The sequence below is a fragment of the Narcine bancroftii genome, chromosome 14 (genome assembly GCF_036971445.1).
Source record: "Narcine bancroftii isolate sNarBan1 chromosome 14, sNarBan1.hap1, whole genome shotgun sequence".
Classification (NCBI taxonomy): domain Eukaryota; kingdom Metazoa; phylum Chordata; class Chondrichthyes; order Torpediniformes; family Narcinidae; genus Narcine; species Narcine bancroftii.
The window spans coordinates 2,742,353-2,760,298 of NC_091482.1; the positions used below are offsets into that span (position 1 = coordinate 2,742,353).

General features: G+C 47.5%; 1 protein-coding gene across 1 annotated transcript; it reads left to right on the forward strand.

Moving 5' to 3' along the window:
* The first annotated feature begins 4,777 nt into the window (after window positions 1-4,777).
* LOC138749812 (pinopsin-like) lies at window positions 4,778-14,543 on the forward strand. Its single transcript, XM_069911698.1, is given in 6 exon segments — window positions 4,778-5,766; window positions 5,768-5,973; window positions 7,072-7,254; window positions 9,007-9,152; window positions 10,405-10,644; window positions 13,656-14,543. Coding segments are annotated over 6 exon segments (1,041 nt in total). The 5' UTR covers window positions 4,778-5,635; the 3' UTR covers window positions 13,791-14,543.
* Window positions 14,544-17,946: the final 3,403 nt, after the last annotated feature.

The window sequence follows — 17,946 nt, forward strand, 5'->3', positions numbered from 1 at the left end:
GTTAAATAAGAAAGGCCATTGTAAGTGGTTGAATGCCTTTTCAGCGTAGAGGGAAACCTTCCAGCTTGGTCAATCGATATATCTTGCACTATTACTGGTACATTTTTATTAATTAGAATCGCTACTCCTCTCGCCTTTGAACTTGCTCCACCATCCTCATTTTTAAAATTTAGCAGGTTCAAATTTAGTAAGGTGTTTCCTGCAGGAAAACTACATTGGCTTTTAGTTTTTAAAGTGTGCCAAGACCCTTAACTTTTTCACCGGCCCATTTAGCCCATTAATGTTCAGACTAGTAAACTTTAACTTTCTATCCATACCAGTTTTTAAACAAATATTGTTCAACAATAAAACCTTTTTGATTATTCAAATAACACAGTGATCTTTCCCCTTTTTTAAAAAAAAAATTCCCCTGCTCTTATGGTGAAATAAACAAGAAATCCCAGAAGCCCATGGAAAAAGCCCACGAAATCTTCCGAGAAAGAACTCTTCCCTTTAGTGCCATCTCGTAGAACTGCACCTCTCCCAGTGCCATTATCCCCCTTAGACCGGACTCTCCACCCTTCTTCTATTTTTACCAAGTTCTTGCTCTTTCTTGAGCTCTCGTACAAATTTCCATAACTTTGAACAATAAATACAAGACAGTCCAAAAATACACTCGGCCTTTAATATCTTTAATCTTTTCATAATCTTTGTAAAAATTCTTCCCTACTCTTGATAAAACGTCGATTGTCATCTGTTACTTCAACCCTGAGAATCGCAGGACATATCTTTGAGTATTTTATGTTCTTTGACTGCAATTGCCTTTTCACATCGTTGAACTCTTTCCTTTGCTTAATCAGAGTTGGGCTAAAGTCGTGAAAGAATAACTCCTTTCTGCCGTCAATCTCAAGTAGGCCGTTGTGTTGCTTTGAGTAACCAACTGCTTCTCCCAAAACCATTTCCCGTTCCTGGTTACTCAAAAATCTAACCAGGACCGGCCTTGGTTGCTAGACAGATCTTCTGAGTCAGAAAGTCTGATTTGTAGTTTTCTGTTGAAATTATTTTCTCCTAACACTCATGGCATTCACATTTCAAAGAAGCTCACTGGATAATGATCAGGTACCTAAGAGGAACAGAGGGATCTTGGGCTCCAAATCCATACATCTCTCAATCTTGCTGCGCAGGTTGACAGGATAGTTAAGAAGGCCTATGAGATGCTAGGCTTCATTAGTCGGGGGATTGAGTTCAAGAGTTGAGAGGTCATGTTGCATCTCTATTGGGGAGTCTGCACTTAGAATATTCTGTTCAGTTCTGGTCACCTCTCTGAAGGACGTGGAAGCTATGAAGAGGGTGCAGAGGAAATTTACCAGGATATTGCCTGGATTGGAAAATAAGTCTTGTGTGGCAAGGTTAACAGAGCTGGGACTTTTCACTTTGGAGTGAAGAAGGACATGAGGTGACAATACAAGTCTACAAGGCATAGATAGGATGGACAACCAGCACCTGTTTCCCAGGGCAGGATGAGCAAACACCAGGGGATGTGTACAAAATGAAGAGAGGGAAATTTAGGGGAGACGTCAGGGATCAGTTTTACACAGAGTTGTGGGGGCCTGGGATGCTTTGCCAGGGGTGGTGGTGGTAGTGGTGGCTGAAAAATTAGGGGCATTTCAGAGACTCTTAAGACAGTCACATGGATGAATAAATGTGTATTCAGAGGATGTTGAGTTTGTTTGGGAGTCCTTGGCAAGAGCAGGGTTTCCAACATTTTTAAATTTTGAAATTTAGCACAATAACAGGAGCCCAAATACCTCCATTAACCTTCAACCCACTCTCCCAGATCCCCTTTCATCTCACAAAAGGATGAGTGGGACTGTGACCTTTGCTGACACCACAGTGAGAGCGACACACCTCTATCAGTTTAAGTCGAGACGCTGCTGCTTGACAAACCTGGGCCAACAGTGTCCCCTGGAGTTGGCAAGGTGGCAGTACAAGTACAAGGTCGGGGAGATTTCAGATTTATTGTCATGACACCACAGGCAACCCTGAGATCCTTTTTCCTGTGGCGAGGCAGAATTACCCCCTAAATTAAAATTTGTAATTTAGACAAACAGCAGAGGAACAGGCCATTTTGGCCACCCAATTAACCTATACCCTACACCCTCGAATAGAGGGAGGAAACCCACAAATTCCTTACAGACAGAGCAGGATTCGAACCCCCGTCTTGATTGCTGGCGCTGTAACATTACGCTACTTGCTACACCAACCTTGCTGCCCTGGTAGTGCAAGAAAGAGACTTCTTGAAGATTGACATTTAAATTCAAAATCAGGTTTATTTTCTTGATGTGTCATGAAATTTGTTGTGTGGAACAAGGTGAAAAATCACTAAAAATTACATAAGACATTGGAGTACAAATAGGCTATTCAGCCCACTGATCCATTTCCCCATTGCCCGGCCTCTTCCCATAACCTTTGATGCCCAGGGTCATTAAGAACCTATCAATCTCTACGTTAAATATTCCCAGTGACCCGGCCTCCACAACTGTCTGTGGCAACAAATTCCACAGATTCACCATCCTCTGGCTGAAGAAATTCCTCATCATCTCTGTTCCAAGCGGATGCCCTCTTGTCCCAAACTCTCTCTCCGTGGGGAAACAACCTTTCTACATCTACTCTGCCACACCACCCAGCACACGCTCTGTTCTCGCTGCTGCCATCAGGAAAGAGGTATCGGCGCCACAAGACTTGCACCACCAGGTTCAGGAACATCCACTACCTCCCCATCCCACATTCTCCCCCCCCCCCACCATTAGACTCCTCACAACAAACTCAATCAGGGACATTTGTGCACTTTATTGATTTTCTTTGCTCTCTGAATTGCACAGTCAGTTTGTTTACATTTGTTACCTGTTTACATTTCTTTATTTGTTTACATGTATATGTTGAGTCACTTTTTTGCACTACCGTTAGGTGGTAATTCTGCCTCTCCCACAGGGAAAGAATCTCAGGGTTGTATGTGATGTCACATGTATTCTGTCAATAAATCTGAAATATGAACAACTACATAAATGAATAATTACTATTTACATATATGTATTTCTTAATATATAAAATTTTTGGAGCAAAATATGTATGCCAGAGTAAAAGCGTGCCAGTAATATTTTTTTTCATGTCTTGCAGCTCTCAAACATATGAAGTTTATTGTATGTGCTTCTTGCATTGAGTAAGTTTGGCCCTGCTGTATTCCAACCTTCATACTGTTGTCTGAGATCTTGCCCAGGGTCACTCAGAAGGACACCAGTAATTATTAGGCTGGGATATCTGAAGATTTAGCCATGATCTTCCAGTTGAGAGGTTTTAGACAAATTAAATAAATTTCATCAACATTAAACCTTCAGAAGGGATTAGATCACCAAGGTACATCTGCTCAGTTAGAAAAGCTCCCTCCTCAGTTGCAGCTGACTCACCACAGCACTAATACTTGAGTATTGTGTTCACTTCTGGTCATCTCATTACAGGAAGGATGTGGAAGCTGTGGAAAGGGTGCAGAGGAGATTGACCAGGATGTTGCCTGGATTGGAAAATAAATCTTATGAGGAAAGGTTAGTAGAGCTGGGACTTTTCTCCCTGCAGCGTAGAAGGATAAGAGGAGTCTTAATAGGCTACAAGATTCTGAGAGGCATAGATAGGGTGGGCAGCCAGCACCTTTTTCCCAGGGTGGGAATAGCAAACACCGGAGGACGTCTGTACAAAGAGAAGGGAGAGAAGTTTAGGGGAGAGTTGTGGGGGCCTGGAATGCCTTGCCAGGGATGGTGGTGGAGGCTGAACTATTACAGGCATTTAAGAGACTCTTAGACAAGCAGATGGATGGAAGAAAAATAGAGGGTTCCAGGGTGGGGAGGGTTTAGGTTTTTTTGGTAGGAATATATTGCACAACATCGAGGGCCAAAGGGCCTCAACTGCTCTGTTACGTTCTACGCCCCCGTCCTACTGAACTCAGGAGCAGTGTCACCACCACCTTGTAAAGTTGCTTCAATGCTCCCCTATGTACCCCTTGCAGTAAAGGCCAACCATCTCCTCTACCTGTATGCGAATATCTTATGTCCTGGTTTCTTCTTCCCACATTTTTCACACATTCAGTTTGAATAAAGAAATGTTTATGTGCCTTCCTTACAAACCTCACATTACATCCAAGGGCTTGGTATTACCTTATTTTTAGAACCTTAGAACATTACAGAACAGAAACGAGCCCTTTGGCCCTTCTAGTCTGTGACAAACTGTTATTCTGTCACATCCTATTAACCTGCGCCCAGACCATTTCCATCCAAGTACCTCTCTAAATTTTCCTCAAAACATCAACAATGGTCAGAAATGAAGCTGGTGCTAACTCCATTAAATAAAGGAAACTTAAGAAAGGAAACATCACAAACCTTATCCAAAATTACAGCGATTTCTCCTGTAAAAATTAATACTTTCCTTATATTCCAACTGGACAGCTTCAACCAGACCGTATTAATGTTGATTTCCACTTGCTCTCTTTCCCTCATCCCTCTCTCTCCCCTCCTCCAGCTTCACACCCCTTTCCCTTCCTCCTGTCAGAGAGTATTGTTCTCAGCCCCATCACCTCAGCTCCTTTCTCTTATTCCCCCTCCCACCTGGTCACCCGTGCTTCTTCCCCCCCCCACCTTTTTAATCCAGCCGTCCGCCTGATTTTCATCACCCCCAACAAAGGGGCTGGGGTCCAAAACGTCGACCGCTTTTCGCTTTCCAGTGAGACCTGTTGAGTTTCTCCAGCACTACCTCTGGATGACAAACTTTTTACCCTCTCACCTATCCTATCCATATCCCTCTGTGTGTTCTCATAGCCCCTGTGCACTGATGCCTGTGCCTGGAACAGATTTGGGCAACAGAGCACAGGATCCCTTTGTCCAAGTCATTGGTATCGAATCTGCATCAGCCATTCCCAGAGGGAGCCACAGCACATTTCAGTAAAGGCCTTGGGTTTTTTTTCACCTCATAAACATTTTTAATTTTTTTTTAATGCAGTCGGTAGGAGAGAAGTCCAGAAGAAGCCAAACCTCACAGGGAAGAGGGCCCACAAATTTTGAGCAGAGTCCTGGGGAGGGGACTGTAGCCAAAAAAAAAGGTTGAGAATGGTTGGTATAGATTGTGAATAGTTGGCTCCCCAGCACCGATTTCTGAACGGACAATGAACCACAGACACTACCTCGATTTCTCTTATTTTTCCAATAATTTATTTGTTTTTCAATGTAATGTTTACAGCAATATTTGCACTTGATGCTGCCATAAAGCAACAAATTTTGTGATTGATCGCTGTGGACAAGGAGGGAAAAGTAAAGGAGAATAAATCTTCACAAATTAACCTCCAACCTCCACCTGCTGAAAACCTCAAGGAAAATCACCACAATCTCAACCCAATATTAATGAGAAGATTCTAGAAACTAATCCTCTCGCAGTAGCAATTATCCTAAATGGGTAGTGATAAAGATTACACCCTAGGGACCAAGGCCAACTCATAGGGCTAAGCTGTTTCACATTTATAAAGGGTTTACAATCTCCCTGAGATCTCGACCGGGGAAATGGGCAGCTGAGACAGTTGCTCTGAGTCTGAAGGACGAACCTGGCGGATTTGAATGTGATGGGGCTTCCTCCAGCTTCTCCTGCCTTCTACAATAGAACCGTTGGTGCTTTCAGTGGCCCTCAATGGCCGTACTTTGCCTCAAAGAGCACCTACATGGCTGTGGCCACTCTGATGGGTGTGGTGGTCCTCCTTTGTGAATGGCCTGGTCATCCTGGTGTCCATCAGGTACAAGAGACTTCGCTCACCCCTCAACTACATCCTGGTGAACCTGGCTGTGGCCAACCTGATGGTCACTGTCTTTGACAGCACCATCAGCTTCTCCAATAACCTCCACGGTTACTTCACCCTGGGGGAGGCCATATGTCAGTTCGAAGGCTTCATGGTGTCTCTGACAGGTGGGTGCTCCTAAGCTTTGGCTTGTCGCTGTGTGGGGATCTGCCCCTTCTGAGGTTCGTAATCTTGTGGGAGAGTTAGCTGAGGGATCCTGGTCTGAGCAGGAAGGAACTGTTTGGTCTCCCAGCCCTGTTCCATCATACATTAGGGTTAGGGTTAGGGTTGCCCAGGTCAACCATCTGTTCCATTCCCATTCAACCATGTTTGGCACATGTTCCTGAAAGAGTGTGGAGGTGGGGCTAATCAGAGGGTTCTCTGGGGTGGTCATGTCTAAAGCAAGAAGGTCACGCGCCATCCTGATTGTCAGGTCGTCGGTCCTTCACATCCCTGGGTCTGGACCTGGAACTCTCTCCTTGCCCCGCAGCACCTTCACCAGGAGAAAGGCAGCGATCCCTATGGGTGGCACAGTTAGTGTAGCGGTTAGCCTAACACTATTACAGCACCAGCTACCCAGGTTAGAACTCGTCACTGTCTGTCAGGAGTTTGTACGCTCTCCCTGTATCTGTGTGGGTTTCTTCCCACCCTTCAAAACGTACCAGGGGTGTAGGTTAATTGGGTGTAATAGGGCACCATGGGGTCGTGGACCAAGAGGGCCTGTTACTGCGCTGCATTCATCATACATACTTGTGTAATAGTCCATCCCGTGTCAACTTCCCCATTTTGGCCCCGACCGCCCGTCCATCCAAGTTCCCCACACCCTGAATACAGACTCACCACCTGGTCCCGACCATCTGAACACTTGATGCCTCGAACGACGCAGGTACTCACCACGGTCAAAAGTATGAGTGGTGTAAAAATAGACACACCCCATCCCCCCCCCCCCGCAAATTTGACCCAAAAAACTCAACTATTACACGAGTATATGTGGTGTATGTGACTTTATGTCTCCTGCCTTCTCAGGCATGGTCTAACTATGGTGCCCAGATCCTGTGAATGACACCTCCCCCGAGCTGCGGTATCATGAGCTGGAAGGGCCAACGGCCTCATCCTGTCAGAGAGAGAGAAAGAGAAGGGGGGGGGGGGTTGGTTTCTGATTAGGACTTGGTCAGGCCGGCATTGGCTCTGGAGACTAAGATGTATGCTGTGTCCTTCCCGGCAAGGTATCGTGGGGCTCTGGCCTCTGGCCATCTTGGCCTTTGAGCGGTACATCGTGATCTGCAAACCCATGGGGAACTTCCGCTTCCAGCAGCAGCACGCCCTCGGGGGCTGTCTCTTTACCTGGCTCTGGTCGCTGGCCTGGTCCTCTCCACCCCTGTTCGGATGGTGCAGCTATGTCCCTGAGGGTAAGTCTAGGTGCGACGCTTGGGAGGGACCCTCCCCTGCACCACACGTCCCTCGACAACTCCCGCAGGGGACACTGCTGGTCGGTGTCCTCTTGATTGTCTCACCACCTTCAGCTTCAACCTCCTTCCCTCAACACCCATGGGCAAACTTGTCTTGTATCCCCACAATCACCATCTTTGTAATCATTTTGTACATAACTCCAGCACATAACCACCCTGTTTCTTTCCCCCTACCTCAGCTGGTTCGACTGGTCCATTCTCCCATTGGTTTCCCCCTTCCTTGTTTCCATCCATCACCTCAAAGACCATTAGACACAGGAGCAAAAATAGGCTATTCGGCCCATCGAGTCTGCCCATCATTCAGTCATGAACTGATCCATTTCCCCACTCAGCCTCACTGCCCGGCCTTAAGTCTCTGCCTTAAATACCCACAATGACCCAGCCTCCACAACCACCTGTGGCAACAAATTCCACAGATTGGCTGAAGAAATCCTCCGCATCCCTGTTTTAAGCAGATGCCCCTCAATCCTGAAGTTGTACCCTCTTGTCCTAGACTCTCCCACCATGGGAAACAACCTTTCTCCATCGACTCTGTAAATGCCTTTCAACATTCAAAATGTTTCAATGAGATTCCCTCCCTCATTCTCCTAAATTCCAATGAGTTCAGGCCAAGAGCCATCCAACGCTCCTCGTATGATAACCCTTTCATTCCTGAAATCATCCTTGTGAACCCTCTCCAATGTCAGCACATCCTTTCTCAAATAACGAGCCCAAAACTGATCACAATTCTCCGTGAGGACTCACTAGTGCCTTATAAAACCTTAGCATCAAATCCCTGCTTCTGTATTCTATTCCTCTTGAATTGAACTCCACAATCGCATTTGCCTTCTTCGCCTCCGACTCAACCTGCAAGTTTTCCTGCAGGCCGTCCTGGATGAGGACTCCCAGGTCCCTTTGCATCTGGGTATTTTCAATTTTATCCCCATTTAAAAAATAGTCTGCCCGTTTATTTTTTCTACCAAAGTGCACGACTGTCCAGTTTCCATTATTATATTTCACTTGCCACTTTACCCAGCCTCCTGATCTGTCTAAGACCTTCTGCAGCCTCTGAGTTTCTTCTCTACCTAACTTTGTATCATCTGCCCTTGTTGCTCTCTCCATCCTGCCCTCCTCCTCCCCTGTATTCACCCTGCTCCTGCCAGCTCGTGCCTCATCCCTACCCCTCACCTCTTTATTACCCTCGACACTTGAGATCTCGACCCAGAGTGTCAACCTGCCTCCACAGCCGCAGCCTGACAGCTGTTCATTTTTCACCGTTTCCTCATGATATCTGGACAGATTCATTAATGATGGTATCACATTTACAGCCCTGGTACCTGGGTTGATAATCTGCTGCCTACCAAACCCTTTCACTTTGGTAACAACCCCTGAGAGATCATCTCTCACCTCGTGACCAGCCTGCTCTCTCCTGCCAGGTCTGCTCTTTCTTTGTGGCTCCATTTCTTCATGGATTCGGCTAAGTTATTCCCTTCCCTCAACGCCCTGGATCTTCAGAGAATGCGTGTGCACACACACACACACACACACACACACACACACACACACACACACACACACACACACACACACACACACACACACACACACACACACACACACACGCGCACAATCCCAGTGAAGCAGATTTCCTGTTATAGTACTGATGTGCAATTTGCTTTCATCGCTCAGGCGAGTTTCCTTTCTACTCCCCAGGGCTGCGGACGTCTTGTGGGCCCAACTGGTACACAGGTGGGACCAACAACAACACCTACGTGGTCACACTGTTTGTCACCTGCTTCCTGATGCCCCTCAGCCTGATCGTCTTCTCCTACGCCAGCTTGCTAGTGGTCCTGCGAGCTGTGAGTACAGTCAATCGTCCTGTTCCAGTGATCCATGCTCTACCGTTCTGTTTATGTGGACCCTCATCCTGAGTCAGCTGTAAAATGGGGGGGGGGGGGGTATACACCCCAGTATTTGTGGTAGTCTCTGGGTTAACAAGAACAAACTCAACCTCATTGGTCTGAAGCCAGTAAACCCCAGAGGGTGAGGGTACAAGTCCAGCCAAGGCAGGTTCAGAGCCTGATAACTGATCACAGGATGGAGTACGTGGCCACCTCCCTGCATTATTGAGATAGTTCACTGGTGTTCCTTGGGGCCACCGTGATTCCAGTCACACAGTCGTGTGTGCAGTGAGCTCCGAGTGTGACTGGAAGAGAGAGTGGAGAAAGTCACGGAGCAGAGCTGGGACTTCAGAAGTAGGAATTTTACCCCCGAGCAAACATTCTTTGATGTGGATTAATGCCATGTTTATCACTGTATTTAGTTTTCAACCCTAATGCAGTTGGTGTAGTAGTTGTATCACCACAGAATTGTGACCACTCATTTTAGGTCACACTTCAACCTCTGCCAACACCAGATCTGGAAGACCACCAGACACAAAGGACACTGTGAGCTCCCTCCACAGGGAGAAGTCCTCAGGAAAGGAGCAGAGGTCAGCTGGGGTGGATCTCTCTTGTTAACAGTGTAGAGGGAGCTTCACTCTGTGTCTGACCCCAGGAGTGTGTGGTGGGATGGTATGAAGGGAGCTTCACTCTGTGTCTGACCCCAGGAGTGTGTGGTGGGATGGTGTGAAGGGAGCTTCACTCTGTGTCTGACCCCAGGAGTGTGTGGTGGGATGGTGTGAAGGGAGCTTCACTCTGTGTCTGACCCCAGGAGTGTGTGGTGGGATGGTGTGAAGGGAGCTTTACTCTGTGTCTGACCCCAGGAGTGTGTGGTGGGATGGTGTGAAGGGAACTTCACTCTGTGTCTGACCCCAGGAGTGTGTGGTGGGATGGTGTGAAGGGAGCTTCACTCTGTGTCTGACCCCAGGAGTGTGTGGTGGGATGGTGTGAAGGGAGCTTCACTCTGTGTCTGACCCCAGGAATGTGTGGTGGGATGGTGTGAAGGGACTATCACTCTGTGTCTGACCCCAGGAGTGTGTGATGGGCTTCATTTTGTGTGCAACTCCTGTCCTGGGAAAGTGTGCTGGGACACCGGTCCAGTCCTAGTGCTGTGACCTAACATTGCCGAGTGCCAGTGAGAGTGAGTGAGCCGTGTCCCCTCTCTCCGCAGGTCGCGGAACAGCAGAAGGACAGCCAGAGTACGCAGCAGGCTGAGCGGGAGATGACCCGCATGGTGATCGCCATGATGATGGCCTTCCTGCTCTGCTGGCTCCCTTATGCCAGCTTTGCCATGGTGGTGGCCATTGACAAGGACATCAGGATTCAGCCAACCCTGACCTCTATGCCTTCCTACTTCTCAAAGACCGCCACCATCTACAACCCCATCATCTATGTCTTCATGAACCAACAGGTATAGCCAGCTCTTCCCCTGTCTTGCGCGGTGGGGGGGGGGCTGGGGGGTTGGGGGTTTGGGGGGGGTTGCGAACTCTGTTGTATTTACAAGAACTAAATTTAAATTGAGACATACAGTATGGTAACAAGCCCTTTTGGCCCATGAGCCCAGCCCGCCCATTTGACCTGCAACCCTCAGAACATTTTGAATGGTGGGAGGAGGAGAACGTACAAACACCTTCTAGACAGCACGGGATTCGAACCTCAGTCACTGGCGCTGTAACAGGGTTGTGTGAACTGTGCCACCACTAACATGACCACTCACCTCACTCTGTCCTGCCATCAATCACTCCTGCTTGCCTGACATTTCAATCTCTATTGTTCACCAACGTCTGCAGGAGAATGGTTAACAAGCTTTGTTATTGTCATCAATGAAGCTTGGATCGTCACTTTCATCCCCATCTCTCCCCCCCCTCCCTCCGACCCCACTCCCAGGCAGAACAAGGTCAGAGCCTCTCTGGGCCTCACTTTCCACCCCACCAGCCATGCCATCCCCTCATCCTTTTACCAACCTCAGCGTGATCCCACCACCAACCACATCCATCCCACCTTTCTCAGCTTTCTGCAGGGATCCCTGGTCCACTTCTCCCTCCCCATTATCTCTGCTCACTGTAACCTCAGTAAGTGCAAAGCCTCCCCATCCCCTCCACCTAGGGCCACAGACACATCTTCCAGGTGAGGCAGAACTTCACCTGAATTGGTTCTTGACCAGCAGATTTTATGGATATTTCAACACATTTTTAATCCACTCTCCCCCTCCCCCAACCCCCACTAATATTTTCAGTTAATCTGGTAAATGTATTCGGACAAAGAGGAATCAGACAATGAGTTTCATGGAAGTGTGGGAAAGTGTGGCAGGGCACCACGTGGAGTGTGGGCCAGTTCTCAGGAGCTTTGAGTACAAGGTCAACCACCACCACCTGGTGGCCTGTCCATTGATGGCGCCACTGGGCTGATTTTGGGTTCATATTCAGATATATTGTTGGAGCGCATCATGACAACCCTGATGTACAACCCTGAGATTTTTTTTCAACAGCACTTCGGGTTAGAGCATTGCTTCATTTGACTGAAGGAAGTCACAAGATGTTTTGTAGTAATCTCTTCTGAAGTGGAGTAACAGTGGGAATGCAGGTTAAACACCTCATGGAGAGACAATGATCCACCCAAGATGCAGGAAAGTCATGGAATTTACAGGACCAGTCCCATTTGCCGGCATCTGGTCTATTTTGGAAGGTCAAACCTGGTCAGAGGACATGGTTAATGTCAGATACTTAATAGCGTGGATGAACAGAGGGACCTTTGGGTCCAAATCCATACACTTCTCAAGGTTTCCTTGCAGGTTGATAGGATAGTTAAGAAGGCCTATGGGATGCTGGGCTTCAATAGTCGAGAGATTGCGTTCAGGGGTCGAGAGATCATGTGCGAATCTCCACATCTCTGGTAAGACCTCGGAATATTGTGTTCACTTCTGGTCACCTCATTATAGAAAGGATGTGGAAGCTGTGGAGAGGGTGCAGAGGAGATTTACCAGGATGTTGCCTGGATTGGGAAATGAGTCTTATGAGGCAAGGTTACTTCCTCCTCTGTCCATTACCCTTTGCTGCGAAGCAGGATGAGAGGAGACTTAATAGAGATCTACGAGATTCTGAGAGCCATAGATAGGGTTGACAGCCAGTGCCTGTTTCCCAGGATGGGAGTAGCAAACATCAGAGGACATGTGTGAAGGGAGACAAGTTGAGGGGAGACATCAGAGGTAAGTTTTTTTACACAGAGAATTGTGGGTGTCTGGAATGCCTTGGTGGTGGAGGCTGATACAATTGGGGCATTTAAGAGAAGACAGACACATGAATGTAAGAAAAATGAGAGGGTAATGAGGTTGGGAGGGTATAGTTTTGTTGATAGGTATGTCCTCTAGGACAGTACAACATTGTGGGCTGAAAGGCCTGTACTGTGCTGTAGTGTTCTATATCCTTCTAAACATCTTCCTGTCCACACATCTGTCCAAATGTCTTCTGTATGTTGTTACTGTGCCGCTTCCGACAGCTCCCTCGGGCAGCTCATTCTAGATATGGACTCCCCTCTTCGATCCCTCCCCTTTCACCCGACACCTCTGCCTCTCGAATCATCCACCCTGGGGAAAAGGCTGTGACCATTCACTTGATCCATGCCCCTCATCACTTTCGATAGGGCCCCAACCTATCTGGTGCCTTATCCATTTCCCAGCCAATGGTCCTGGCCCCTGCTGCTCCGGTTTGCTCCCACATCCCAGAACGTGTGGGTGGGAAGGTAAACTGGCCGCTATAATTTTCCCCCCACTTAGATGAGGGGAGTTTTTGAGGATTTTGTGTGACACCTGACAAGATTTATTGGGTGTGAAATGCGTTTGGATGTTTAGAGACAACTATTCCCCACTGTCCCTTCCTGTCTCTCATTCACTCTCTTTCCCCTCTCCCAGTTCCTCTCCCTATCTCTACCTTTCCTTCCATCTCTCCATTCCCCATCCATTCTCTTCCTCCCTCCATGTCTCTTCCTCCACCTCTCCCTCATAATCCATCTCTCCCTCCCTCTCTACCTCCCCCTCTCCCTTACTCTACTTCCTCCTCTGTCCATTACCCTAGCCTTCATTCTCTCCGTCCCCCTATTCTCTCCCTCAGAATTAATCTTTTCCTCCCTCTCACTCTCTCATTTTACCTCTGTCACCAATATTCCTTTCATTATCCCTCCTTCTCTTTCTCCCTCTCCTGCCTACTCCTTCGTCCAATCTTCTCTTCTTCTCCCATCCCTTCTGTCACTGCCTCTACTGCTTCCCCTTGCAGTCTCTATCTCCATCTCCCCATCCTTCACTACCTCAACCTCCTTCTTGTCCCCCTCTCACTCCTCTCCTTCACTACCCTTCTCTCTCTCTCTCTCTCTCTTCCTCCCCAAACCTTCACCCCCAGGATCTGACTGTCTCCTCTCTCCCACATCCAGTTCCGGAACTGCCTGCTGAGCACAGTATGGTGTGGCCAGAACCCCTTCTCTGGGAGTGAAAAGATGACATCAGGGGCTCGCACAGAGACCACCGCCCTGTCTGAGGGGGGAAGAAACAAAATCTCGCCAGCTTGAAATCTGGAGCAGAAAACTCCCCCACCTGTCACCAATTCCAATTCCCATCTCCTCCAGCTGTGCCACACTGACTGTAAAAGGCATTGCTCTGGACTCCATCACCACCCCAGTCCACACCCTGAATACCTATGTCCCCCTCCCAGCCCTGCCCTCCCTCGTTCAGTTCCAGCTCTGTCACTATCTCCTCTTAGATTCAAATCTCCCTCTGGCTACGACCCAGTGTTGCTCCCCTGATGGACACAGCATGCTGGGAATAGGATCCGAGGGAGAGACAGGATGGGATGTTTAGCACACAGGAAAGTGGGATTAATGGCAGGATATTAAAGGGTGTCAGAGTTAAAGGAGAAGATCTCCAATCAGAAAAACATTCCCTCTGACCTCTTGGATCCTCAGTGTTCTGATCTTACGCACCTGCAGAGCCTTGCTAAAGTCGAAGGCAGAGGAGCAGAAACAGGCCATTCAGCCCATTGAGTCTGCCCCATTATTTAATCATGAGCTGATGCATTTTCCCACTCAGCTCCACTGCCCGGTCTTCTCCCCATAATCTGCGATGTCCTGGCTAATCAAGAACCTCTCAATCTCTACCTTAAATACCCCCAATGACCCGGCCTCCACAACCACCTGGGGCAACAAATTCCACAGATTCACCACCCTCTGGCTTAGGGGTCTCCAAAGTGGTTGATATCAAGCAGCGAAGGGAGTTGGGGGACTGGGAACAAGGGGGAATTAAGCTGTGAAGTGGGGCAGGGGGTTGATGAGGGCAGGGCAGTGGATGTTGCCTGGTAATAAAAGGGTTATATATGGTTTTGACAGCTCTTGGCCTGCCTGCTGAGCAGAGAAATCAGAGTGCGTGCTGGGTGGTGTGGATTCTTGACGATTGCTGCTGCTCTCCGACGGCAGTGTTCCCTGTAGATGTTCTTGATGGTGGGGAGGGGTTTGCCTTTGATGTCTTGGGCTATGTCCACTACCTTTTGCAGGGCTTTACACTCAGGGGTATTGGTGTTCCCGTACGCAGCCGGTCAGCACACATTCCAACACACCTCCGTAGAAATTTGCCAGGGGTTCTGATGACAAGGAATTCTTTGTCTTCCATCATCTTCACAGTAAGACTGATCAGAAATATTCATTTACATTTCACCCATCTCCTATGGCAGTCCTATTGATATTTAATGGGGCCATTTCATTTTTTTGCCACCTTTTTACTTAATATACCTGTAGATTCTCTTGGGATTCTCCTTCAACCTGCCTGCGACCTCCATCTCTTGTCTCCATCCTTCTGATTTCCCTCTAAAGTATCAACACTTATAATCATCAAGGATTTATTTGAGTGAAACATGAATGTCTGCAGGTGCTGTGATTATAGTAAAAATACAGAAATGCTGGAGGAACTCAGCTGGTCTCACAGTGTCCACAGGAGGTAAAGATACATAACTGGCATTTTGGGCCTCCTGTGGATATTGCGAGGCCTGCTGAGTTCCTCCAGTATTTCTGTGTTTTTACTTAAGGGATTCATTTGATCCACACTGCATATGTCTGACTTAAGCCTCCTCGGTTTTCCTGACCAGACCCTTATGATCCCTCATCATCCAGCCATCAATTCCCTCTCACAGCAACATGCAATGCCTGGATTCCTCCCATCTTCTTACTGGTGACCCAATCAACTTTTGCAACTGCCTGCCTCATTGCTCTAAAATCTTGAATTTAGGACTTTAACTTCTGCAACAGTCCCATCTTTCTCTGTATCTATATAAAATGTAATGGTGGTGTGGCCACTGATCCCAAAATATTCCCCTATTCTCACTGCCCTATCTCATTCCATAAGAGAAGGTCCAGTGTTGCACCCCCTCATACAAGAGATCCATCAAGAGGAAGCCCTCTGGGACACACCCTAGTCAAACCCCTTTGTATTTTGAACTCCTGTCAGTATTAAGAAAGTTGAAATCTCCCAGTAAAATCACCCCAATATTCTCACAGCCATCAATACTTTCCCTGCATATCTGTTCTCCAAAACCCATTGACTGTTGGGGTGGTTGATAACTCAGCCACCACAAAGTGGTTTTTCCCTTCCTGTTTCTACCTGTATAGCTTCACTGGACAATTTCCCCAAAAAATATCCTCTCTGAGCTTTGTTATTGTAGTGTAGTTATGCTTCCCCATTATTCCTGTGGCATCTGTGCCCTGGAACATTGAGCTGCCAGCCTCACCCTTCTCTCAGCCATGTTTCTGCTATAATGTCCCAAGACAAAGCATGGCGCAGGCATCTTTCCTTTACACGATAAAAAGGCACCAAAATGTTGGAGGAACTCAGCCAGTCTTCCAGTGTCCATAGCAGGCCACCCTTACATGGTTGGCCTCACATTGAAATAAATGTAGTTTAATTCAAGGTTTTTTTTTCTCCATTTGCTGTCCTCCTAACTGCCCTGGTCTTGTACTGTATTAGCCCCAAATTTCTCATCGGCTTCTTCTGTGTTGTGGGCCCACCCCTAGCAGGAGTGAAAGTTCACAACTGGCCACATTTTAAAGGGATAACTGTTGAATGAGCCCATGAAGCAGACAGTCACCCAGTGGTCTGACCTACCTTCTGCCACTGTGACCAAGGGCAGCAGCCAAAGTTGGAGGAGGTGTTTCTGTGATGCTCAGGGACACCACTCAGCTAGTGGGAGATCTTGGAATCATAGAACATTACAGCACAGAAAAAGCCCTTTGGCCATTCTAATCTGTACCAAACTATTTTGCTACCTAGTCCAACTGACCTGCACCCAGACCATATCTCTCCATTCATGTACCACTCCCGTCCATGTACCTGTCCAAATTATTCTTAATAAAAATTAATCCCACTGCTGCTCTGCAGTGCAGTGACTAGGATTCAAACCGAGGTTGCTATGGCCAGACTACAGAAGTAACCACTATGCAGCCACAGCAAGCGACATGGGTGCTTCTCCACTTGTATCCCTGACTTCCTGACTCTTGACCAACCTTTCCTGTCCTATTACCCTACCAACCATCTGGACAAGCTGAAGGGAAAGGCAGAGAATATAAAAGCTGGAATGATGGGCAAATAATGGGTTGCTGGAGGAACTCATCAGGTCAGGCAGCATCCACAGGAAGAAATAGTCAGTGTTCCGGATTAGGTCCTTTTATGGTGGCACAGAACCAAAATCTATTGTCATGAACATGTCACAAAATTCATGGTTTTGTGGCAACATTACAGATGCAAATATTGCTATAAATTACATTAAAAAAAATTAATTAAAGCAAAGAAGAGTGTGAAGTAGTGTCTGTGGTTCAGTGTCCATTCAGAAATCTGATAGCAGAGGGCAAGAAGCTGTTTTTGTAACATTGGGTGTACGCCTTCAGGCCCCTGGACCCTTTTTCTGATGGTGGCAGTAAGAAGAGGGCATGGCTTGGGTGATGAAGGTCCTTGAGGATAGAGACTCCGCCTCTCGTAGATGTCCTCCATGGAGTGTAGACTGATGCCTGTGATGTTGCAGGCAGAATTCACAACTTTCTGTCGTCATTTTCTGTGCATTGGCACCTCCATACCAGTCCAGAGTACAGTATTAATGATGAACTGTTAAAAAATGGCCAGAATCCAAAGGATTAATTTATGCCATTGTAGTTGTTGTTTCTTAATACCAGAGTGGCTGCAGCAAGGAAGAATGTCAGTGCATCTTTATCTGGTATTCATGTCTATGACAATAAACACTCCTGTCTCTGGGATGGGTGGAAGATGATGGGATCAGAGGCAGTCCATCGGATGAAATTGGAATGCTCCTTCCACCACCTCCAAGCTATGACATAGAACACTGCAGCCTGCTGCAGGCCCTTCGGTCCTTGACGTTGTGCTGACCTATATATTCCTCCCAAAATAAAATACTCATCCCTTCTTACCTCATAACCCTTTATTTTTATTTCACCCATGTGCCTATCTTAAATAGTCCTCGTGACGTAATCAAAATTGTCACCATGTTTTGTCACAATGCACGATGACGTAGGAGTGGGGCGGTTGTGATGTCACACGTTAGGTTGAAAACTTCCCCAAGTGGTGACGTCATGGGTTTGCCAACTGGGACGAGAGTGCTGACGTGACGTCTCCGCCGACTGGGACGTGCGCGCTGACGTGCTGGCGACGTTCCGGGCATGCCCAAACGGCCCA